This window comes from Amblyraja radiata, chromosome 18, assembly GCF_010909765.2.
Source record: "Amblyraja radiata isolate CabotCenter1 chromosome 18, sAmbRad1.1.pri, whole genome shotgun sequence".
Lineage (NCBI taxonomy): Eukaryota > Metazoa > Chordata > Chondrichthyes > Rajiformes > Rajidae > Amblyraja > Amblyraja radiata.
In genome coordinates, this window is record NC_045973.1 from 31,564,597 (window position 1) to 31,589,683 (window position 25,087).

Below are 25,087 nucleotides of genomic sequence, written 5' to 3' on the forward strand. Positions count from 1 at the left end.
GCATTAATCAAGATTCAGTTATTCAACAATTAACAATGCCATAGGTTGTCTTGTAAATCAATAAAGGTACGAGAAGGTTTGATAAGGGAGTTTAATGCCAATTGTTGAGATAGGAGTAAATGCTGTGTCAGTCACAGCACAGCAAAGTTGTCATGGCTTTGTGTTCAAGAAGGAACTGCAGATGCTGGAAAATCGAAGGTACACAAAAATGCTGGAGAAACTCAGCGGGTGCAGCAGCATCTATGGAGCGAAGGAAATAAGCAACATTTCGGGCCGAAACCCTTCTTCAGAAAAGGTGTTGGGAGGAGATAAAACAGCAACTAATAGAACTGGATAAATAAAAAGGTAAAACATTTATATAGCTTGGGGAAAGAGCAGAAAAGCCAGATTAATTGCAAACTCTACCAAAGAGTACCATAAGTACAATAGATCAAATGGTTTCCTTTTATGCAGTACCTGTATCATTAAATGATTCCATGAGATTGCTTGAGTATCAATTGTCGCCACTCTGAAGTCAGTGAGTGGAGGGAAAAGTGACTTACTTGTTCACTTACTTACGTTCATTTACTTGTTTTGAGATATGACAAGTTGGCAGTTCTGCATCATAAGCAGACGTCAAAGCAAATTCTACTTTATGGGCTACATTTCAAACTTAAAGGAAATAAATATCACTCAGTAAGAAGAGCTCGCTTGTAAAAGCTCCTGTCAGCTTATTGGAACCAAGAGAATTAAACTCAACCCCCTAATAAGGCACCTGCAAGATTCCTGAACTTTTGCACCTTCATGGATTATCAGTCTCATAAACCAGTATACAATTTAAATAAATGATCCAATAGGTTTTTGCCAGTGCTATGAAAGCTCAGTGTTTAGAAAAAGCAAATGGGGTTGTTTCCTTCATAGCAGAAGCATCTAGTACAAATGTAACAGCATTATACTTTTATAAAAGTATACTTTTATTCAGCATTGCCCAAACCTGAACATTAATATTTTGAAAACCCAACTAATTAGAGCTCTAGTTTCTACGCATTGAAAATCCTTGTCTCAGAGTTGTAGAATTGGAGAAATTGCAGTGCATCTGGAAAAGCAAGAGTTACCTGATCTAATTAAAAAGTGGTCAGTGATTAAGAACATGGTGGTCTAATTGATTTAAGCAGAATATAGAGGTGGAGAAGCCATGGCTATTGACTTTGTCTAAACGTTTCAGAAATGTAATTATTTGTTTCGACACAGACAAAAGAGAATGATCAAACTGACTTGGTTCTTGGTTTCTTGGCCCTCCAAAATATTCCAAATGGAATTTAAACAGGAGGTGGTGAGGGGAGGGCTTAAGCCAGAAAGGGTTATTGGGAAGAAAGAGCTACTTTAAATGTAGTTGCATCTGGTTGGGTAACTATAGTTGGGTGGAGATTATTCCATGCTATAATTGTGTGGGGGAAGAACGAATTGCTGTATACATCTGTCTTTGTAGCTGGGATCACAAATTGGATCGAATGCCCTCTTCTGCTCCTAATTGGTTTGGGTTTGGTGTAGGTCTTGTAGTCTATGTCAAGCTGACCATTTAACATTTTGTAAAAACAGGTCAAACGGTGAGCTTCACGTCTGTCTTGGAGAGGGTTCCACCCTAGAGAATTCAGAAGTTTGGTGACACTCGCTTCTCTCTCATAGGTGTTAGTAACAAATCGAGCTGCCTGTCTTTGGACACATTCGATGGAAGAATTATTTTTTTTTGTGTATGGGTCCCATGCTGCAACTGCGTAGTCCAAATGAGGTCTAACGAGGGTGAAGTATAGCTTCTCCTTGACAGAAGTTGAACAATGATGAAAGTTGCGCCTCAGAAAGTTTAGGACACCTGTTGCTTTCACCGTTGCATGATGAGTCTGACCATTCCAACGCAGATCATTCTGCAATTTGATGCCAAGATACTTGGTTTGTTTGGATTCTTCAAGGGTGGCACCAAGTATATTGTAAGATGTTTCGCCTGGATTCCTCTTTCTGGTGACACGCATAGTTTCACATTTGGAAGGTTTGAACTGCATGCCCCATTGTTGTGACCACTCAACCATAGTATCGAGATCCTTTTGGAGAGCATCTGTGCAGGAGGTCCATGGTGGGTGTGAGAAGAAATACAGCAGTTGTAGGGAACAGTATAGATAGCTGGAGGAGCTCACTAAGGTGTATGCCAAAATGTTGTTGTTTATATTATATATTTGAAAATAATGCCATAGACAGAAAATAACTCATTTGAATATGTCACTCTTATATATAGCAGAAATAATGCACCATTTTACGTATTGTAAAAAAGGCTAAACTCGTGAATTAACAAATTGCTAACAATGTAAGCCGTCTCAGAATTTCTTTTTAAAATCAGCTGATCTAGACATCTACTAGTGATCTCCAAACTACAGCAGAAACATAAATGAATCCAGAATTTTGCATAATTTAATTATTGCTAAAATGTAGTGACCTAAATATGGACATTCCCAAGTATTGATGTGTTCATTAACTGCTCCTGCACAGTAATATTTTCCATTGCCTTTTTCAGCACAAAACAGCTGACAGAGAAATGGAGTTGGTGTTCAGAGAATAGAGATTACATCAGATCTTGGTGGGGGAGGGGTTTTGGACTTGGGTGCCACAATTATTTGGAATACATTTCTGCTTATCTGGAAATCAGATAAATGGCATCAATGGTAGTAACCCCACTGCGCAAGTGTTTTGGTAAATCTGGGTATCTTCAGTAAACTTGGAATCTGGCATGCTTTTGGATGTTATTGCCTAATATACATGAGAATTAGAGGGAGAAAATCCTTGGAAGAAAGTCTAAGGATTGCTAAGGAAACAATACGAGAAGCATTACAAATGGCATCTTAGTTATGCCTGGACTGGAATCAATCAAGGATAGTCCAGTCAAACTGTAGTCCCGTCCCTGGAATTAGGAAAGGAGTGTCCAGTCCAGCTGTATGCAGAGGATTGTGTGGTTAACTATGTCAAAAGTAAAAGACAGGCTGAGAAAGATTAACTTACTATGATCACAGTCATATAGAAAATAATTTGTGACTTTGACATGAGCCATTTCAATGCTTTAGAATGATTAGAATGACACAGAATATTGAGCTATAAGCAAGAAGGATTTATGAGGGTAAATATCAGCAAGACTACAGAAGAAATCTGAATTTCCCAGATATCATCAAGATTTATTTTTTTTAAATCAGCAGAATCTACATGTTGTCCGTCTCATGCAAATTATTTAGATTAGATTTAGATTTAGATTATTCCTTTAATAATCCTTTTCAGGAAATTACAGTGCCACGACAGCTTCAAGACAAACATAACACACACACATTTCCTCAAAAGGCTTCCATACATAACAAGTTAAAATACGTTAAAATACAAGTTAAAATACAATTAATTTAAAAAAGTGCAGTTATTTATGCTCATTTTAATGCTTTCCTGAGATACTTTAATCAATCCTTACCAGAATTGCCACTGATGTAGACTTAAGGAAAACATTAGTAAAATCTGCCATAAAGTACTCTGATGAGTTTTCCATTCAATAGGACAAATTATATGGTTTTGCTTGGTAACACACAACACAAAATATATTTCACTCAATGTAACAAAATAGTGACGCTCTTGGTTCATCCCAGATTAGTTTAGCACAGATTATGTTTGTAGAAGTGCGCTTTTGCTAAGTGCAATGCATGAAACATTACTAAAAATCAAACCTAGGTTTATGGCTGTGAGTGAACAACCTTGGTATGGTAATGTTAAGTAGATCAATGCATAATACGCAGATTAGTGTAGAACTGATATGCATGTTAACATGGTAACATTCATTTGGTAATGTTAATATTGGCCACTCTGCCCATCAAATTCACATCAGCTATCTGTTGAGTAATCAGTCAATTCCATTCCCCGATTTTTCTTCAATAGCTTTATTAATTATTGTCTCTTGTGCATCACATCAGTTCCCCTTTGAAAGCTAGTACCCTTATTGACAGTGAGATCCAGATTGCCAGCAACCTCTGCTTTCTACAACTTAATTATTTTTAAAAAATGACCTTTTTATTCTGATGTCTTAATTTTGTTAACCAGCTTCTTAACTGGGATTTTATTAAGTGCTTCCAGAAAATTTATGCCAATGAAATCTACAAATGGCACAATGATGCTGCCTTACAGATCCAACAATTGTTCCGGACCTCTGATGCTGTTGGTATGAAGCTTGCATGTTCTTCCTGTTACAGGTGCACAACCTTTTATCCGAAGATCCAAATAACGAAAACCTCCGAATAGCGGACATTTTTTCGGTCCTTGAAGAAAGGTCCTTGAAAACGTTCACCGAGGGCGGCCCGCAGAGGTGACAGCGGAACCTCCGGTCGGTCCTCGAAGAAAGGGGAACTAAATCCCCATTCATAAAAGAGAAGGTGAGGGTATATTGCGCGGGAGGGTTAATAATTGACAATATGCTGCTGCCTGCCCGCTGAGTTAAAAAGTTCCCACGGTAGACTCACGATACACAGGATCGTGAGTCTTGCGTGGAAACTTTTTAACTCAGCAGGCAGCAGCAGCAGATTGTCGCTCCCTTCAGTTTCACCCCACCTACACCCCTCTGCTTCCCGGCCATGTGTGTGACCCCTTCCCTCCCCTCTCCAGCTCCCCGCTCACCGGCGCGGGGGCTTTGCACTGTCTTCACGTCGGCACTGCCAGCAGGTCAGTGCCAGTCACCGGAGACGTCAGGACCAACGGGACACCGACCCCCAGGCCCACTGCAAGCACGGAGATCCCAGAGACCCACAGCCAGCAGCAGCCCAGCCCCGTTCCAACTCCAGAGGAAAACTGCAAACTGGCCGGAGACGTCAGGACCACCAGAAGCCGTTCCCCGAGCTGCGCCCCCTCATCGGGACACCGACCCCCAGGCCCACTGCAAGCACGGAGATCCCAGAGACCCACAGCCAACAGCAGCCCAGCCCAGCCCCGCTCCAACTACAGAGGAACCTGGGTTGCGGGTGACGTGGCGCAGCTCGGGGCGTCGTAGGGGCCCATCGGGGAGCGGGTTCCTGTTGGTCCTGACGTCTCCGGCCAACTGCCATCCTCCGGGAACTGTACCGCCCTTGCAGGAGAGTGGGGTTGTTTGCAGTTGCAGAGGGAGGGGGCAAGGGCGGTACAGTTCCCAGTCTCAGCTCCAGTCCAGGGGGGTGGCCGGAGACGTCAGGACCAACGGGACACCGACCCCCAGGCCCACTGCAAGCACGGAGATCCCAGAGACCCACAGCCAGCAGCAACTCCAGCCCAGCCCCGCTCCAACTCCAGAGGAACACGTAGGGGCAGAAGCTGATGGTGTGCAAGGTACGTCTTGTTCTTGGGGTGGCGGATGAGGGGGCGCAGCTCGGGCTGTGGGCAAACTGCCACTTGTCGCCGTAGCGGCCCATCGGGGAGCGGATTCCTCTGGAGTTGGAGGGGGAGGGGGGTATTGTGCTGTTTGATCGCCCCCTGCTATCCCAGGGACAGGGAGACACAGCGGCTTTTTAGACTGGTGGGCAATCACTTCCAAAGTTCTGCCCACACAGTCAGTACACCTCTCCAACACTGCATTTCATACAAACATTTATTCTGCAAGAAAAAACTACATTGAAGACTCAAACTCGCGACCGAGTAACTGCCGGGATCAAGGCGCAAATTCGCGACCTTGCGGATATGAGCCGAGCACTCTACCACTGAGCCAGCCGTTAAAATCTACGCTAAAAAATTTCCATTCCGAAAGCCGACAAATTCTGAATTACGAAAAGTGTCTGGTCCCAAGGCTTTCGGATAAAAGGTTGTGCACCTGTATTAACATCATCAGCATTTTGTTTTGGCACTGCAGTTTCCTCCCATAATACAAAGACAAGCTGGTTGGTAGATGTTTAAGAAGGAGATGAATAGGTCAATGTAAATTATCTGTAGTGTAGGAGTCTAATTAGAGAGTGAGGTGGAGTTTTGGGGCATGCATGAGCAAATACATTACAAGGAAATAAATGGGGAAATGGGATGGATGGGAGCTGGCCTAGACTCGAACAAACTGTAATATAAACAAAATGACATATCACTTTCCCTTCTTCAACTTGCCTTATTATTCATCAAAATATTTAACCAGTGATATGTTTTGCCCTAAACAAATCCATGCTGGCTTTCCTTCATTAGCTCAAAACTTAGGCAAGAGCCCATAATATTTTCCCTGACTATTCTTTCTAAAAGCTTTTACATTACCAAGGTTAAGCTGACCGATCTGTAACTGCCTGGCAGTTCTGGCACAGTTTTTTAACAATAATAGAACATTTACCATTTTCATGTAATCTGATCACTCCTCTGAATCAACAGAAATTTTGAACAGCTCAAAACTCATCATTCATCTTCTGTTCATCATCTAATTTTGTATCCATGCTCCTTATATCTAAAGGGCTTCAATTTTGCTAATGAGATTCAAATGTGATTAAAAGATAAAATGCTGAAAATATTCTGCAAGTCAGGCAACATCTGTGGAGAAAGAAACACAGCCAACATTTCTAATATTTAAGATTTGTCACAAGAAGCTTATTGATGCCTCAATATCAATCTGTTGTACAATCATCTTATTCAAATTTCGATTAAGTTTGACATATAGCATCCCAATAAAAGCTTAATTATTTTTGGAATGTTATCAGCACAAAGGAAGGAATCAGTTGGCTTGTGTTCTACCACTGCAATTTCTATAGATGCAATATTCCATTTCTGGCAATGACTAGCTGAATAAGTAACCAATCCAAACTTGCTATCAATTATCTACCCAGTGTCCAGAACATGAGATAGAAATTAGCATTGGTAATTTAGTGTCACTTCCTTGAAATACTAGTAGGATTTTAGGTTTACTGGTTGATTCTTACCGATGTACAAAACTGCTCAAAACCATTGTTATTGTCCAATTTCCTGGAGAGATGGAGTTTTTTTATTGCGGAAAACAACCGCTGGATTGGCCCGAGGTTTTATCTTTAAACACACAAAAGGAGACAAAGTGCTGGAGTAACCCAGCAGGTCAGGCACCATCTCTGGAGAACATGGATAGGTGATATTGTGGGTCGAAACCCTTTCTCATATCTTTAAATATATGACAGAAAATGTTTAAAGTCAAAAAAGTTCAAAAGCTTTTTTCTCGACTTTTATGTCACAGGCCTTCCCCTCTTAACCCATGTCCCACATCAAATCCTAGAAGCAAAAGGAAATCCTGCAATGTTATTCTTTAACCAACTGTTCTTTAAACAAAGAATGCACATTCACGGTCTTAGGAGAACAGATATCTTTACCAAGTTCAGCAACCTTGTGCAAGCTGTCAAAGAAAGGCCAAGGGGCACTAAAATGTGCAAAGAATATTGCTGGACTCCAACTGTAGTGGGTCATTCCACGTGTTAGAAGTTTATCTCTTAACGTTTTATGAAGCAGGATGGAAAAATAGCAATCCAGTAACAAAGGTAACACTTGCAAGTAAAGGGAGCAGATCCACGATGAACAACTGATCTGTTATAACGGCAACTTAAATCTGGTTTATGGGTCTTATCATAAAATGTGTTATCTAAGTGTCACCGAGTCAAGGAAACAGGCCCTTCAGCCCAACTTGTCCATGCCTACCAAGATGCCCCGTCTAAGCTAGACCCATATCCCTCTAAACCTTTCCTATCCATGATGTTACTGTCCAACTGTCTTTTTTATGTTATTATTGTACCTGCCTAAGTAGCTCCTTATGCAGCTCATTTCACATACTCATCCCCTCTCAATTATTTGGACCCCTGAGAAAGGTTGCCATAGCAATGATGACTACTTCAACATAATAACAAGCGAGAAGGATGAAGAAAATGCAAATATTTGGGAGCTAAGATGTAAAGGGGGAACGTTGAAAGGATGATTCATCCCCTTTACAGCCGAAACACAAACTTCTGTTTTCCTTTTCATCCTTAAAGTCCAAACTACTATTTCCAACATTTTATAGTTATATTTAAGATTTCCACCAACTAGCTTTTGTTATTTTGAAACACAGATTAATCCATTGCATTTCCGATATAAATACTATTCAATCTATGAACCATCACAACATGACATTATGAATCAGACAATATATGCTGGTATTACTAATAAAACAAATTCAAAATGAAAAATTCCAGTGGCTGATCACAGCAACAGTGCCAGCAACAGACCTGTAAATGCACAGACATTGATAGATAGTCATCAAAGCCCAACGCCTGTCTTCGAGGGTTGTATAATGTTGGCAAGGAGATTGTAGGTGGAATGGACATATCAAGAGGATAGTTCAAAACATGAGACGATGGACAATTTAAGAATTAACAGGATTTTTCATAACTTTGGGGATGCATGATGATCAAGTAAATATTAATATACAGGTATATCTGAATGTGGAGCAGCTGTAGGCTACTTACACTATCAAATGTCTATCACTGCCATAAAAATATTTAAAGATACTACTGCCAGTGCCCTGTGAGGAGGCTACTACCTCACAGCGCTACAAATCCAGGTTGAATCCTGACCTTGGGTGTTGTCTATGTGGAGTTTCCTCCGGGTGCTCTGTTAATCTTCAAGATGTGCGGGATTGTAGGTCAATAGCCCTCTGTAAATCGGCCCTAGTGTGTCAGGAGCGGATGCAAAAGTGAGAAAACATAGAACATGGATAGCATGGACTCGGCGGGCTAAAAGCCATTTCCTTGCTATATCTCTGAAACTAAAACAAATTCCTTTGATAATAATGATTTCACCTCATCAATTTCTTAGGCAATCCTTTATTTTAAGAGTGTTTCTAGAATACCACATGAAAAAAACAAGCTCTCTATAGCCACATTATCCAGATCCTATCAGGTACAAAAATACATGAGAGGACTCTGCAAAATCGAATTTCTAATTAAAATGGTAACCACTATACCCAAATGAATTCCACGCAAATTTATACTGACACACAAACTTCACTGTTTAATCCATGCTTTTCATGGGCACCATGTAGTATCCATGCTTTCATTATGATGTTGTTCCACCTCAGAGTCCAGTCCAGCCAAGCCCATTAGCTGCAGGCACTATTTTAAGCACAGCCTGCAGCTGTCAACACTTTCCAGAGGAAGGTGACAAGTCACATCATGCAGCTCTTGTCACCTGACATCACTGCTTGTTCAGTATTGATCCCTCCAGATTCTGAGTTGCTTCATACTGCTCATACATCACATACAAAATTCAAACAAAAACACGTGCTATTTTTAATTTGTTTTTCATTGTATTGTAGCAACGGACTTGGTGCTAACTAACTGAAAGACTATCTCTTAAATTAAAAAATGCAACAACATTCAATCCAGATCATCCAGGGCGCAGATGGCAGAGCTACTGCCTCACAGCATCAGAGACTCGGGTTCAATCCTCGGGTGCTGTCTGTGTGGAGTTTGCACATTCTCCCTGTGTTTACAACTGTTTTCAGTTGATCGCACTCTAGCGAAGTAAAATGTTTATAGGTTAACTTTCCACTCCAACAATCGTGCACATAAACTTGAGTGGATCGCTGCACTGTTCAAGATGCCATTTTGCAGCCAGTATAAACAGAGACAAGAAACTGCAGATGTTGGAATCTTGACTTAAAAACTGGAAAAAAATAGCTCCTCATATTCCACTTGGGTAGCTTACAACCCAATGGTAGGAACATTGAATTCCAATAACAGTCAAGTAATAATTGCAGAGAATTGTGAACGCAACCCAGATCATCACATATTAACCAACCTAATTTCTATTGACTCCATTTACTCCTCATGCTGCCTTGGCAAGGCTACCATCACAATCAAGGATGAGTTGCACCCTGCTACTTTCCCCTCCTTCATATGCTTATCCCCCTATCCCCCATATTTCCTTTTAATTCTTCCATTTCCCCACCTTCCTCCCTCGCCATGCATATCCTTCCCTCTAGCTTTAAATTCACGCCCCCATTTCTTTCCTTATCTGACACAATTTTTTCTCCTTTTCACCTCTGGCATTTGTCACTTACTTCATCCATCTGCTAATCAATCCCTCCTCTTCACCTGTATCTATCTGCCAGACTTTGTCTCATCCCCACTTCCCTTTACCAGCTTTCTCTCCTCTACTCTGAAGAAAGAACCTGGCCCAAAATGTTGATGGTCCATTGCCTCCACAGTTGTTAGTTGACCAGCTGTGTTCCTCCAGCACTTTATTTCTTTATATATTAAACTGAGATACCTTATCTCAGATGGAATAAAGATCCCACAAGACTATTTTGGAGAAGAGCATGAATCATCCTCAGTGACATGGCCTATCTTTATACTTCAAAATTTCTGCAAAAATAAAGATTATTTTGTCATTCATTATAATACTGCATATTACAGGACAGAGGAATTTCCAAAAGCATTTCAGTGTCTGCATTTCAAAATTACTTCACAGTCCATTAAGTATTTTTGGATGTTCGAAAAGGATGTAAGCGTTTCAATCTTTCACTTTTCTTGTGAGCTGTAATTTAATGATGCTGCTTAAACATTTTTCATGTGGTTTAAAAACACAGATTCATAGTCAGAGTTACACAGCACTGAAACAGGTCCTTTGGTCAAACATGTCAATGCCGACCAAGCTGCCTAACCAAGCTAATCCCATTGTCTGCATTTGGCCCATGTGCCTCAAAACTTTTCCTATCCATGTACCTGTCCTTTAACACATTATAATTGTATCCACCTCTACAGCTTCCTCTGGCAGCTCATTCCATATATCCACCATCCTGATGGGGAAAACGATACCCCTCAGATATCTTTTAATTCTTTCCCCATTCATCTTAAGTCTATGCCTTCCAGTTTTATATTTCTTTACTCTGAGGAAAAAATGACCATTCACATCATGTCCCTCATGATTTTACATACCTCTATGAGGGCATCTATCAGTCTTTTATACTCCAGGGGGAAAATATCCAGCCTCTTCAGGTCCTCCCTATAACTCAAACCCTCTGGTTCCATATATATATACTCTTAAGTGCGATCACACCAATGACTTGTACAATTGTAACATGACATCCAAACTCCTGTACTCAATGCCTTGACCAATGAAGGTAAAGCATGCTAAGTGCCTTCACCACCTGTCTACCTGTGTGTCTCCACTCTGGGAACCAAGTACCTGTACCCATAAGATTTATTGGTTCAACATACTCTTCAAGACCGTACCATTTACTATGTAAATTCTGCCATGGCTGAGCTTATCATAGCGAAAAACCTTGCATTTGTCAGAGTTAAATTCCACCCGACATCCTTTGACCCAATTCCCCAGTTAATTTAGATCCTAATGTAGTCTTAGAAAACCCTCTTCTTTCTCCATTATACCACATATTTTGGTATTAAAAGCAAACTTACTAACAATGTGATCAACACTGTGATCCAAATCGTTATTGTAGATGACAAACTAGTGTACCCAGCACTGATTCTTGCAGCACACCACTGTACACAGATCTCCAATCTTTAAAACAAATCTCCACTACAATCCGCTGACATCTTCCACTAAACCAATTTTGTATCCAATTGGCTAGCTCATCCTAAATCCTATGTGATTTAATCTTATAGACAAGCCTACCATGTGGGACATTCTGTCAAAGGCCTTGCTGAATTGCATGAAGACAACATCTACTACCCTGGCAGCGTCAATCCTTTTAATCACTTCTGAAAAACGTCAATCAATTCAGTTGAAAGTACTTTAACTTGAAGAATTGCTGCTTGATATGAGTGGTTGCCTCCTCTGTTAAAGAACAATATTGAAACAGGATTTAATTGGGTATGAATGATTATGCAACTATTTCAGTGGAGATGAAAAACGGACTGAGCTGGTGTCACAAAGTAACTAGAGGCTTCAGGAATTCAATAATTTAGAGGGGAAGTCTCATGAAAATTAACTCCTTAAAAAGATGCACTTAAAAGTTAGGAATACATAAAGCAGACAGCAACTTCTTTTTTAACACCACATTCTTAATTTGCTTACTATACTTGGTATACAACATCCTAATCTATATACAATGTGCATGTTTTCTACAATGTTATACACACATTCACATTTTTAAATACAGTTGAATGTTTTGTTTAGGTATATTAAATTTTAAAGCAAAACTCACCATCTCTGATTATGACCTTCACAACACGAATAGATCCATTGCGGGCCTTTGCAAAGAAATCCTTTAGTTCCCTGGTAGCTAAGAGAACCAAAAACATGTTGATTAAAGAACCTGTAAATTTCTCTTCCTAACAAAACTTGACAACCAACTTAAATGTTATGTAGACTACAGTTTCAGTCTGTACTGTGGAAACTATGAAGCACTCAGTAAAGCACTAATGTTCTGTACGAGTCCCGTATTAAATACTGTATCTGCATGTGACCAAGAAAACCTGACACCATCGTGAGTGAACATAATCCCCAAATTTAGCTGGGGATGTCAAGGCCAATGCTTGTAGGAAGAGCTCCAGTGATCAATTTTCATATATATATATATATATATATATATAGGCTTATATTTTTCCTTTATTAAATGAATGGCAAAAACATACACAATTGCATTAATGTACATTTATAGCACACCTTCACCGTGCGAAACTGTTTACTTCACAGAAGGATGTTTGAAATAAAACGTTAAGCAAAAGAAGATTAGTAAATGAGACTGAAAACTTGATTTTGGAAGTACGGTAATGTGTAAACGTGCCTTTTGGACTGGATGGCTGGAGACAGTTACAGATAGCGAGACGAGACCATGAACTACAAGCATAGACCTGACAGATGGTTGCGACTTTGTGCAGAACAGAATACAGGCAGCTTAGATCTGTTTATTAGAAGATGAAATGTTTAAAGTGCCACTGGATAATAGCAATGCTATTACACAGCAAGTTCCATTCTGCAGCTTGGTCCAGAATCTGTTTCTCCCCAAATACTCATTCTCTACCCACACTGATTTTCATAACCTTAAATCATTTGAGTTGAGTTTAGTTTATTGTCGAGGTACAGTGAAAAGCTTTTGTTGCATACCAACCAGTCAGCGGAAAGACAATACATGATTACAATCGAGCCTTCCAGTTACACGATAAAGGGAATAATGTAAATAATGTTCAGTGCAAGATAATGTCCAGTAAAGTCCGATCAAAGGTAGTCCGAGGGTCTCCAATGAGGTTGATAGTAGCTCAGGGCTGCTCTCTAGTTGTTGGTAGGATGGTTCAGTTTCCCAATAACAGCTGGGAAGAAACTGTCACTGAATCTGGAGCTGTGCATTTTCACATTTCCGTACCTCTTGCCTGATGGGAGAGGAAAGAGGATGGGGGTGACCGGGGTGATACTCATCCTTGATAATGCTGGCGGTCTTGCTGAGGCAGCGTGAAGTGTAGATGGAGTCAATGGAAGGGAGGTTGGTTTGTGTGATGGTCTGGGCCGGCAGCTCCTCTGACGACGGTGGAGACTGAGGATGGAAAGGTTGCTATGGCAACAGGAAAGGGAATTAAAATAGCTCCCAATCAGGAGCTCCTGCAGGCCCTGGCGGACAGGGCAAAAGTACTTCAACAAGACAGCTAGTATCAAAGACCCACACAACACTGGGTACACACCACGTTCTTATCCTGCTGCTACTATTGGGTAATGTGCACCTTTAACAACAAAATTGGGTGTCCAGAATTAATACTTGTTTACCCTGCCAACAAATGCCAGTAATTACAGTGCCTGTTCAGCAAATGCTATTACTGTGACCTGATTAAACATTGTTCTTTGAGCTCTAGCAATCTACAAATCAAACTTTACCACGCCTAGTTTCAAATGTGAGCTGTGCCTGTTTAATTATCATTTCACTCTGAAGGAGAGTGGGAAAAAATGCGCAACAGGAAAAGAGCTCAGAGAAGTTGCCAAATAATGAGTCAATCTGATAACCAAGTTCTAAATTCTACAGAACATTTTGTTAAGTTGTACTCTTTATAAATTAGGAAAATCATATATAAAATGTAGCTCTACTTACATGAACGGCAAATTCAAAATAACAGGTTCAGTGTGAAGCTATAGCCAAGTAACTATATTATGGAATTATACACTGTCAGATAATACAATTGATTTAGATGCATCCGGTTTTGGGTATTTTTTCTTGCACAATTATACCATACCAAAAAAGACAAGAAAATACAATCATTAACTTAAACTATTTATGAAATATGATACATTATAAAAATTGCACCAAGACCAGAAATCCAATCATGTTAAAACAATTACAACATTGCAAAAGTGTTTTATGTTTTGGTATATTCTGAGAATATTAAGGTGCTTTCTAATTGCAAATTATTTCCTCCTTAGTTAAACAGAAAATTCAGATGAGAACCCAACAGATGCAACAGGAGCAATCTATATTACACTGAACACATGTCCACTAAACTGTAAGTGGTTTTACTGACATGTCAGTGCCCTTAATGTGGTTTGAAAATATAGTTTGGAAATGCTAAAGCTGTGTTGCCTTTGATTTGGAAATGCTAAAGCTGTGTTGCCTAATTAAAGTTGCCTTGCCTAATTAAAGTTGCCTTGCCTTCGATATAATTAAGTCTAATCTTGACCACTTATATTGATTTTAGACAAAACGCTACCACGTACGGCTGTGATTTTTGGTCATCTTACTCAGAGTCCCTCGCCGCTCATCAGGTGCACAGGATTTTTCCCATCATTGAAAAATAAAAGAGTTATTAGTGTTTAAAAAATGTTGAGATTCTCTCTCCTGTCAATCATGCCATGAAGGCCACTCCCCTTCTGGTGGGAGGGGGAGGGACTATAAAACCCAGAAGTGTGGGCGTGGCTCAGTCTCTGCAAGATGGAGGAGAGGTCACAACTCGCTGCCTTTAGTGGTCTTGCAACCTGCTTGAAATGGAATTTCAAGGAATAGCCGTGAGTCAACTGCCAGCCCACCAGCCGTGAGTGAGTGAGCTGCCAGCACCACAGGCTTGAGTGACTGAGCTGCCAGCTCAATAATCCATTCGGCCCACAATGTCCATACTAGCCCTCTGGAAACCGGTCCCTTCAGCCTACAACACTCATACTAGCGCTCCAGAATGCCCCCCCCCTCCCCCCCCCACCCCACCCCACCCCCCCCCCCCCCCCCCACTGGCCACCAATATTGGAATTGGTGGAGAGGTGGAATATTGCATTGGGTGACCAGCCCTCCCGTGTGATGCTAGGACTCAACAGGTCCCACTTAGTCTAGTAGTGTTATAAAATCCGGGTGTATGGAATAACAGGGAGAAAAATTGTGGTACGTTGTGGATAAACAAATGACGTAGGAGAGAATTATATACAAGGTTGGAAAGAGGTAGAATGAGGAGTTTCCGGCAACATGTACGAAAAATGCTTCAAAGTTTATCTCTCTCCTCTGCGTGACGTGATAGGCATGGTTAGGTTAGATTCAGGTGTAGCTTGAGAGATGGCACATAAGAAAAGATTTCCTTCACTCTAACCTAATTATAAAGTCATAGAGCATGGAAACAAGCTCTTCGGCCCAACTCATCTACACCGACCAAGATACCTCAAATAAGTTGGTCCCATTTGCCCAATATATCAATAAACTTTTCCTATCCATGTCTGGAATCTATTTAGGGATAACTTCACCTGAACCAGATGAGTGTCCGTGCTTATCAAAAGACTTTGATCACCATACTAGCTACCTAGTATCTGGTTAAAATATGTTAATCAGGAATTTTAGATATTTTCCATTTTAATCTGAATTACAGAATCTGTATGTATTTTGAAGGGGCCAAAGCTCCACCTACCAAAAGATAATACCATGGATAACTAAAGCGACAAAATAAAGCTTTAAAAAAAAATCAAAAAACATGCATCTTGATGACTGGAAGAGATAATCAGAAAGGTGATAGAGAAGAATTGCCAAAATAAAGGAGAAGAGATTTGCAAAGGGTGTTTAAGTCAGCACTTTTTTTTCATCAATTACATAAGATAAAAAGGTCAAATGCAATACAGGACCTTGAAAACTGCAATCAATGACATCTATACTATCACTAAAACTCTCTTGTCCTCTTCCGGTTTGCTTTTTGTTTTTTAAATTGTGCAAAAACGGCACCCTATATCGCTAGGATGTTTTCACCACCTTACTCACCGCTCTCCTCTGCTCCAAGAGCATAAGCTTTGTTCCGATCGGTGGAATATTCCAACAGTTATGAACGTTTAAAAAATCGTGGGATCAGCAGATTGGTCTTCTCGCCTGTCAGTCACCACGAAGGTAACACCCCTTCCGTCCACAAGCCGTGCTGATTGAGTCCGCAAGAGTGGAGTCAGGATAGCCGCTGTGTGGAGTCGGGGAAGCCGCTGTGTGGAGCCGGGAGGTGCTGTGTGGTGCTACGGCCGGTGGCCGCTGAGTGGTTTCCCTCCCCCCCCCACACAGACTCCTACCACTCACACCCCATTTCAACCCTTCCCCCCCCACACACCCCCTTTACCCCTCCCCATTCCTCCTCCCTTCCCCCCACCCCTCCAAACCACCCCACCCTCCCCATACCACACCCCACACCACCCCATCATACTGCCACAATGTAAAGCTGTGATTAGACTGTCCCTAGAGTACTGCGATCAGTTTTGAATATCACATCTTGGACAGGATACATTGGTCTTTCAGAAGGTATTCTAGAAAAATATCTGAACTCCAAGTGTTAAATTATGAGAAACGATTACACAAATTAGGGTATTCATTGGAACTTTAGAAGCTAAGTCATATTATAGTCACATAGTCTTTTAGCGTGGAAACAGACCTTTTGGGTAACCTAGTCTAAGCCAGGCATCAAGCACCCATTTACACAAATACTATTTTATTCTAGCTATATTCTTAGAAACAACCACCTTCCAACATTCTACCATTCACCTACATGCAGTGGTTAATTTATATTGGATAATTAACATACCAACTTGCATGTCACTTGGGACGTGGATGGAAACAGGAGACCTCAGAAAAAAACTGTACAGTCGCAGGGATAATGTGCAAACTATACACAGACAACCCCAGAAGTCAGGACTGAACACAGGTCATTGGATCTACTAGCTCTACTTGCTGCACCATTGTAATGTGATCAAAGGTGTACATTTTGATGATAATCAGCCAGAAACTACCTCCTGTAGTTAGAGAGTTTAGGATGAAAGGTCATGCAGTCATAGAGCATGGAAACAGAACTTCATCCCAACTCATCCATGCCATCCAAGTTGTCTACCTGGACTGGTCTAATTTGCCTGCGTTTGGCCCTCAAGTCTTTTTAAATCTTGCTGTATGACAATGTAAAATTGACAAGTCCAGCGAAACCTTGTTATAATGGATCATGGGGAAGGGGACATGCCGATTGTCCGCTATAACTGAGCGAGTGATTATCATTGTACGTAAAATAAATAAAGAAATGCAGATGCTAGTTAATACCCAAAAGGACACAATGTGCTGGAGTAACTCGGCAGATCAAGCAGCTTCTCTGGATAGGCGACATTTCGGGTCAGGACACGTCTTCAGATTGATTCAGTCTGCTGAGTTACTCCAGCATTTTGTGTCATCTCGCCTTAAACCTAGACGCTGCATCAGCGAGCCCTTCTTCAAGAGCTGCCGCATGGTCTGGTTGAATTGGCTGTTGTTACGGCTCACGTTGTAGCTTCTGGCTGGAGCCCATTCTTCAGGCCGCTGCCACTGACAGGGTGCACTCCATCATTGTGGTGCTCACTCCCCTCTCACCAGCTGCTGCTTCTTTCTGTTGGCTGCTTCTTTGTCTGCTCCTCCCTCTACCATTGCCTCTTCCTCCTTCTCCCATTGCTTTGTCCGCTCCCCTGCTCTCTCCACTGCCATCTCCTCCTCCTCCCCCACAGTCGACGTCATCTTCCAAGTGTTGTATGTTGGCGAGGAGGTGGTGGTGATGGAGGGCGGTGGTGCGAAGGGTCAAGAGGCCAAGTGCACAAAGTGTTGGCCACCAGGAAGAAGTGGCAGCTGGTGAGAGGGGAGGAGTCCCATGGAGATTGAGCGCATCCTGTCGGTGGCAGTGGCCTGAAGTAAGCACTGCCGGCCAGCGGCTACAATGCGCGCTGCAACAACAGCGTCAACTGCATCATGTGACAGCTGGTGAAGAAGGACTCACTGGTGCACCTTGTGAAGGAGGTTGGCAACTCGCCGGAGCTGTAAGTGGCTGGAGAGGCACTGCGAGCCAGGGGTGGCGTGGCAGCCATTGGTAGTTCCATCCGCTATAACCAAAATCCGTTATTAAGAGGTCCGTTAAAACAAGGGTTTACTGTATTACAAATGGACAAAATAAAATTTAGAAATATCTGCCGAAACAATTCCAACAGTTGAACATTTGAACAGTTATTAGCTCAAGCTAAGCAAATTTTACTTCAGAGTCCCTTTGAGAAATCCTGATATTTAATCAAGAATCTACAATTAGAATTTGTGCCATATTACCAGGCTAATACAGTTTGAATCGAAGAACAGTTTCAGGAAAACACAAGACTTTATGTGACTTGTCATTCAGGCACCAATATTGATTTACATTTTGTGAACACACATGAAAGTATTGCTTGAACAAGTTAATTATTAAACAGATAGCAATTAGTGCATAGTGCTGGTTCTCCTTCCTGTATTCGTTCCAGGTACAAAATCATACTGTTTGATAGGGTACAAAATCATGCTGTTTGGCAGCAAAAATCAAAATAAAGAAGGTTTGTGTTCATTCTAAAAGTACATATAAACCTCCTTACAACACTTCACTGCTCAGCAAATCAAATTCTAGTTTCAGATAAAAAATATTCCTTTAATCCAATAATAAAAAGACCATAACAATTATCCATTTCACTCGGTTGCAAAGATGATAAAACTGTTGTAAATAGCTCTCGTGAAGTTTAATAGTATAATGTATTTGAAAAAGATTTGAACTAAAGCACACCAGGTTTTGAACCTAACATCCATCTACTTGTGTGTAGGAAAGAACTGTGCAGATGCTGGTTTAAATCGAAGGCAGACTCTAAAGAAGGGACTCGACCCGAAACGTCATCCATTCCTTCTCTCCAGAGATGCTGCCTGTCCCGCTGAATTTTCCCTCTACTTATCTATGGACCAGAACTAGCCCAGCCTACCAACCAAGGGTGTACCACCTCCCTGATGTCCCATAACTAACACAAACATATATTTAATACTGTTAATATTGTTTCAAAAAAGTGACCATACAGTAAAACGTCACATGTGAACATTAGTCTGGACCTCAAACTGAGAATCACCATGGGTGTTTGCATCAAAGGTTTTAACAGAGCTAGCTTGCAAAAAGTAGCGTTTCTCTTCAGTATAAGGTTCTAACTCCAAAGCATAAATTCTGATTAGCTTTAGACTTTAGAGCTACAGCATGGAAACAAGCCCTTTGGCCCATTGAGTCCGTGTCAACCAGTGATCACTTCGTACACTAACACAATCCTACACGCTAGGGACAATTTTTATAACTTACCAAAGCCAATTAACCTACAAACCTGTATATCTTTGGAATGTGGGAGGAAACCAGAGCACCCGGAGATAACCCACGCGGTCATGGACATAGACAAAGAAAATAGGTGCACGAGTAAGCCATTCGGCCCTTCAAGCCAGCACCGCCATTCAATATGATCATGGCTGACAGGGAAAACCAATTAACCTACAAACCTGTACGTCTGGAATGTGGGAGGAAACCGGAGCACCCGGAGAAAACCCACGCGGTCACAGGGAGAACGTACAAATTCTGTACCCGTAGTTAGTCTAGCACCCGTAGTCAGGATTGTACCTAGGTCTCTGGTGCTGTAAGACAGCAACTCTTCTGCTGCGCCATCCTAAGTTCTCAGCTCACTTTTCTGATGAAGGATATTTGATCTGAAACATCAGCTCTGTTCTTCTTTCCCTAAATGCCACCTGACCTGCCAGATGTATCTTGCATTTTTTGCATTTATTTAGCATTTTTTTCCTATCCCTATTGATTGTGAAGTCAGGGAACTCCAATTGGATGTGACCTCAATAAAATGGACCGAGATAATATGACACATTAATACAAAACACTGTCGCTGCTAAATATCTGAAAAATAAACAGAACATTTTGAATGTTCATAGAAACACTGACAGCAACTGTAGAGAGAAATCAGTCAACATTTCAAGTCCGTGGTCTTTCATCAATTCTAAAATATTATCTGTTTCTCTCATGACGGGTGCTGCCTCTTTGCTGACTATATCCAGCATTACCTTACTGTGTGTCATAGGGAAATCCGTCAACCATTTTGAAAGATCGACGTGTTGTTGACACAATAGTCCAACCTATTTTACTACAGTGTACTTAAAATCAAATTTAACTCTTCAAAGTAATTTGCCACATTACTGTTTCTTAACCCTCTATGCATCACAATTGTGTGGGAAAAATCCTCTTTTCCCCTCAAAGTTGAAATATTCCTTTCAATAACAGGTATGATAAAGCATGTACAAACTAATCATAATTAATAGAATGAGAGCATGTTGACAGCCCGACAAAATACAACACCAATGCATTATTCAGGTACAGAGCAAATAGTATTAATTACTAAGTACAACAGGTGGCTCAATCTTAGTCTGAAAGTTCCTCTCAACAGAGAGCCAAACAATAATGATGAATGGTGCCCATCATGGTGACTGATGTCTAACACTGTTTTGAGAGTAATGTGAATTTTCTGAATTATGTATTATTTTAACCAAAGCCTAGTTATCTTGTGGGCAAGGTAAGACAATGCTAACTCATGATCATTTATCACTAAATGCTGCCAGGTGGCATCCACCGGATGTCTTCTTCCAGTTCTGCAATCAGTCATGCTCTTCATGATGAAATTAGAATGCAAATAAATAGGTAACATGAGCTGGGATGTACATGTGAGCTCAGATGTAGATGTGAAGGGATTAATTTCAATTCTTGCATAATTATTCTACAGACGGCAAGACTACATTCACGCTGTTATTGATCAAAAAGTCATACCTTAGCAATGAGTTGGAACACATTTGTTCCATCAACACATTTGTTCCATTGGCACATGATGAGTCAGTCATTTTCAAAGTAAGAAACTTCTGGGAAGTTTCACAAGAAGGTGCCAAATAATATTTATGCCTAATGGAAAACAGGATCTGGTAGATGTGGATTCCAAGTATTCAAGGCACAATTGCAAAGCATGACTTGCCAAACACCGGTACATTTTAAATTAAACACACTCTCCCCTATCTGCTTTCATCTTTTGGTATCTAGTTGTGAAATGCTGTATACACTTTTTTTGGAGCAAAATGGAGCTTTATTTTTATTTTATTTCAGTTCTTACAGGTAGCAATCTGCATCCAAAAATAGATTGTAGGTTGCATTCTTCCCAGCCACTGCTAACAATCCTCTGTGACATTTATATCAACACTACCACCAATTCCATTCTCTTCTCTTCCCTCACCAACCTAGGACCCTAATGACACACTGTGATCTAACGAGTGGGTGAAAAGATATTGATAGAACATACACCATCTTGAATATATTCCAAACTAAATAGCTTTAACAGAGGTCAAGACTAAAATTACCATTTAGCTATAAAACAACTTTGTATTGCTGTAAAACAGTTTACAAACTAAATCCCAAAATGGCACAGCATACTCTTAGATATAAAAAAAACATATCTACAGTTAATGAATCTATGTTAAATTTAGCCAAGTGAATTAACTCTGAAAGATTATATCTTAGTTATCCTTAAGTTATTAGGAGAAGAAGCATAATGTTCAGGTGTAGACCTGCAATGAGATAAATTAAAGCGATCTCTGGTTTCCAGAGGATACAAGGAGAGGTTGTAAATAATAACATGTTTATATTAAACTGTGCAGATTACGGGGACCTTCGATTTTAAGAAATTGCTTACAATTTCATAAAACAAGCTCAACTCACTTGCCTAATATTCTACAATGACAGTATGTGATGAAATTGGAGATGGCAATATCACGTCTTGCTATCATAACATTGAATTACACTGTAATGAACAGGCTATTCAGCACAAGTAGTCCATGTAGGTGTTATGCCACTTCCTACCATTTCATCTAACCATATCAGCATTTCTTTCAATTCATGCCTCCATCAAGTGTTTTGAACTTTGTCATAATAACAGCTATGTTATTTGCCACAATTCCGAATTCCAAACAAAATGTTATAAAAGACATTGAAAAAAATTAAAGACTCAAATTAACAAGCTAAATCCAAGGTCTAACTGACAGGTATCACCATCAGAACACATACTGCTATTTAAGTAAATAGAAAAAGGGGGACCCGTTGGGTCCCGTCCCCTCAACGACCGAGGGAGGGGGAGAGGAGGGGGCGAGTAGGGGGGGGGGGAGAGAGGGACAGGGGAAAGATGGATGCCGGGGGGGGAAGAGATAGGCTGGGGAGAGAGAGGTGGGGGAGAGGGAGAGGGGGTGGGTGGGGGGAAGAGCCCAGGGGGGGCATTGGAGGCTGGGAGGGGGAGGAAGGCAGAGGTCGAGTGGGACGGGAAGAGAGCCGGGTGGGGGGGGGGGAATCGTGCCCAGAGGGGGTGGGGGGAGAGAGAAATCAAGGGCCACAGTTTAAGAATAAGGGGTAAGCCATTTAGAACGGAGATGAGGAAACACTTTTTCACACAGAGTGGTGAGTCTATGGAGTGCTCTGCCTTAGAGGGCGGTGGCAGCCGGTTCGCTGGATACTTTCAAGAGAGAGCTAGATAGGACTTGAAGATAGCGGAGTCAGGGGATATGGGGAGAAGGCAGGAACGGGGTACTGATTGTGCATCTTCTTCTTCTTGCGAATAAAACATAAACCAAAGGAATCTCAAGCCAGGTGTTGAGCAGCCAGGTTGTTGTCTCTGCGTCAATGTCTGCCAGACCCTGAGCTCCATTTGGTGGGTGGTAGAGCAGGCACCCAGAGATGACATGGTTGGCTGTCTATTCTGCTCCACATTCAAAGGCTGGGCTCTGGCGGAGCACCCACCTCCACATGCTGGCATTTAAACGCCCAACTCCAGTACGAAGTCTGTTGAGCTTCACCTATGCTCCTCTGGGGAGGTCAGACCCTGGACAGCTTTTATCTGGTGATGAAATCTCTTGTGGATGATCAGCCATGATCACATTGAATGGCGGTGCTGGTTTGAAGGGCCGAATGGCCTACTCCTGCACCTATTGTCTATTGAGTACAGTTCATAAGTACTTACAGCCTGTAAAGCACTTTGAGGTATAATGAGGTTATGAAATGCACTATAGAAATACAATAAATTTTTGAATCCTTAATTTACCGTTTTGCTTCTGATTGTTTTTTTTTTAAATTCTACAATCGTTCCCAATCATTAGTTGCATTTTATCATGTGGTGCCAAGGATCATTCATTATTAGTGCTCCAACCGGTTACCATGTTGTTTTCTAAATAGCAGCTGACAATAATGTTTCCACACTTTCCTATGGGCCTGCCCTTTCATCGCCCAGGCTGCTGGTTTCTGATTAAGAAGCATCAGAGAAATCTCCTCCCCACCATCGATGGGCTCGACAGGAGATGCTGTCTCAAAAAGGCAGCCAGCATCATCAGAGACCCACACCACCCTGGCCACACTCTCATTTCACTCTTGCCATCGGGAAGAAAGTATAGGGGCCTGAAAACTGTAATGTCCAGCTTCTTCTCTACATCATCAGACTATTAAACAACCTCCAACTGGGCTCCAAATTATATAGACCTAAGAGTATTTCTTGTGTCTTTGCACTATTATTGTTTTTTTTTAAATATACCGAATTTATTTTTGTTGCATATCATGGTGTTTACAGAGTACTATGTTTGCATATCTGTCGTGCTGCTGCAAGTAAGAATGTCACTGTTCCATTTCGGGACATTTGACAATAAAACACTCGACACCCATCGAAATGTGGCTCACCAGCCACTTTAGTACTTCAACAGAATGCCAAGGGGAGAAGGGAGGGAACCATTGTTCTGGAATCCAGTGTTCTGTTTGGTTTCAGATGACCAAAATAAAAGCCCAGAATATTATCCTTTGTCTTTTATATATCAACTGTTTATCTTTTCCACAAGAGGAAAGTGGACCTTGAGATGTGCTGAGAGAGGCCGAAAATTATTGCAGTCTTTCCAGAGATTCTTGATGCGACGCGTCAGCTGCTGGTCACAGCGTTTGCTTTCACGTTGAAGTAAGTGTTCTGGAGAACGGTGATGCAAAGAGGATTATTCTCCATCAAGAAAGGGACAACTCAATTAATGTAAGCACTTTCAGGAGTAATTTTCACCAAGCAAATCAAACAAACTTATTTTATTGTTGCCATAAACTCCTTATTCACTTCAGATGGGAACATTTCAAGTCAGGAATCAAGTGTCTTACTTACAGCAGCACAACAGATATACAAACATAGTAAATACCATAATATGCAACAAAAATAAGTTCAGTATATATTATAAAAAGAAACAATAATAGTGCAAAGACAAAAGAAATGTCCCTAAGTCTTTGTAATTTGGAGCTTAGTTGGAGATGGTGCTGAGAAGAAGCTGCTCCTGAACCTGGACGTTACAGTTTTCAGGCCCCTACACATAAACAATAATAGTGCAAAGACAAAAGAAAGGTTGGAAGACATTTATGACTCTATTTGTCATATTAAAGCCCGTTGTTTTATCCTCCATTCAACCTGCCAGGTTAGCCGGCTCTGGGCGTGATGGACGGCATTGCCGGCCAATCACCGAGCGCCCCGCGGGGCCAGAGCGCGGTTGACCAATGGGCGCTGCGGGGGCGGGACTTCCAGCGGCGGCTGCCCCGGGTCAGACGCCGGGTTTCCCCAGCAACCGGACCGGGGGCGACGGTGCGAGGGCAACGGCCGCGGCTCAAATGTCACCGCCGTCACACTGATCGCAACATTCGACCTCCCGATACCGCCGGCGCATCTTACCGGGTATTCCAGTCTGGTGCGACATTGCAGAGCCGCTGCTTTAAACGCTGGCTGCAGGGAGAGAGAGAGAGAGAGACGCTAACAGTAACGGTGACGCCCGCCGGTGACGTGAGGGAGGCGGAGG

The 25,087-nt window shown here is 41.5% G+C and overlaps 1 protein-coding gene across 5 annotated transcripts in view; it reads right to left on the reverse strand.

Annotated features, from left to right (window-relative positions):
* The window catches only part of twf2 (twinfilin actin binding protein 2), an 85,660-nt gene extending 60,573 nt beyond the window's left edge, over positions 1-25,087 (reverse strand). For 4 of the 5 annotated variants that reach the window (XM_033037058.1, XM_033037056.1, XM_033037057.1 and 1 more), the window contains exons 1-2: positions 24,964-25,087; positions 12,146-12,223 (exon numbers count right to left, since the gene is read on the reverse strand). In XM_033037058.1, coding sequence (XP_032892949.1) covers positions 12,146-12,223; positions 24,964-24,988 — 103 coding nt within the window. In that variant the 5' untranslated portion in view covers positions 24,989-25,087. Of the gene's footprint in view, positions 1-12,145; positions 12,393-24,963 lie in introns of those variants that run through there. The other variant, XM_033037059.1, reaches the window with a different exon arrangement.